The sequence below is a fragment of the Lepidothrix coronata genome, unplaced genomic scaffold, assembly GCF_001604755.1.
Source record: "Lepidothrix coronata isolate B3197 unplaced genomic scaffold, Lepidothrix_coronata-1.0 Scaffold941, whole genome shotgun sequence".
Taxonomy (NCBI): domain Eukaryota; kingdom Metazoa; phylum Chordata; class Aves; order Passeriformes; family Pipridae; genus Lepidothrix; species Lepidothrix coronata.
In genome coordinates, this window is record NW_016691121.1 from 1 (window position 1) to 1,067 (window position 1,067).

General features: G+C 57.8%; 1 protein-coding gene across 1 annotated transcript in view; it reads left to right on the forward strand.

The window, feature by feature from the left end:
• Positions 1–4: 4 nt before the first annotated feature.
• The window catches only part of LOC108510461 (keratin, type II cytoskeletal 75-like), a gene marked incomplete at both ends in the record, with an annotated part of 7,798 nt that continues 6,735 nt past the window's right edge, over positions 5–1,067 (forward strand). Inside the window, one exon of the mRNA XM_017840137.1 lies at positions 5–100. Coding sequence (XP_017695626.1) covers positions 5–100 — 96 coding nt within the window. The remainder of the gene's footprint in view (positions 101–1,067) is intronic.

Genomic DNA, 1,067 nt, shown 5'->3' on the forward strand with positions numbered 1-1,067 from the left:
CGACCTGGACCTGAGCAGCATCATCGCCGAGGTGAAGGCGCAGTACGAGGACATCGCCAACCGCAGCCGCGCCGAGGCCGAGGCCTGGTACCAGACCAAGGTGAGCGGCCCCGGGATCCCACGGGAAATCATGGAATGGGGCTGTTGGAGCCACGGCTTGGCCCCTGGGACACCCCAGAGGGTACGTCCTCCCTTCCGCCCCTCAGTTTGAGGGGTTTCAGTCCCTTGGGACACCCCAGAGGGTTCATTCTCCCTTCTGTCCCTCAGTTTGAGGGATTTCAGTGAATTGGGACACCCCAGAGGGTTCACTTTCGCTTCTGCCCCTCAGTGTGAGGGGTTTCAGTCCCCTGGGACACCCCAGAGGGTTCATTCTCCCTTCTGCCCCTCAGTTTGAGGGGTTTCAGTGAATTGGGACACCCCAGAGGGTTCACTTTCCCTTCTGCCACTCAGTTTGAGGGGTTTCAGTCCCCTGGGACACCCCAGAGGGTTTGTCCTCTCTTCCACCCCTCAGTTTGAGGGGTTTCAGTGAATTGGGACACTCCAGAGGGTCCATTCTCCCTTCTGCCCCTCAGTTTGAGGGGTTTCAGTCCCCTGGAACACCCCAGATGATTCATTCTCCCTTCTGCCTCTCAGTTTGAGGGGTTTCAGTGAATTGGGACACCCCAGAGGGTTCGTCCTCCCTTCCACCCCTCAGTGTGAGGGGTTTCAGCCCCTTGAGACATCCCAGAGGGTTCACTCTCCCTTCTGCCCCTCAGTTTGAGGGATTTCAGTGAATTGGGACACCCCAGAGGATTCACTTTCCCTTCTGCCCTTCAGTTTGAGGGGTTTCAGGGAATTAGGACACTCCACAGGGTTCACTTGTCCTTCTGCCCCTCAGCTCGAGGAGCTTCAACCCATTGGGACACCTCAGAGGGTTCATTCTCCCTTCTGCCCCTCAGTTTGAGGGGTTTCAGTCCCTTGGGACACCCCAGAGGGTCCATTCTCCCTTCTGCCCCTCAGTTTGAGGGGTTGCAGTGAATTGGACACCCCAGAGGGTCCATTCTCCCTTCTGCCCCTCAGTTTGAGGG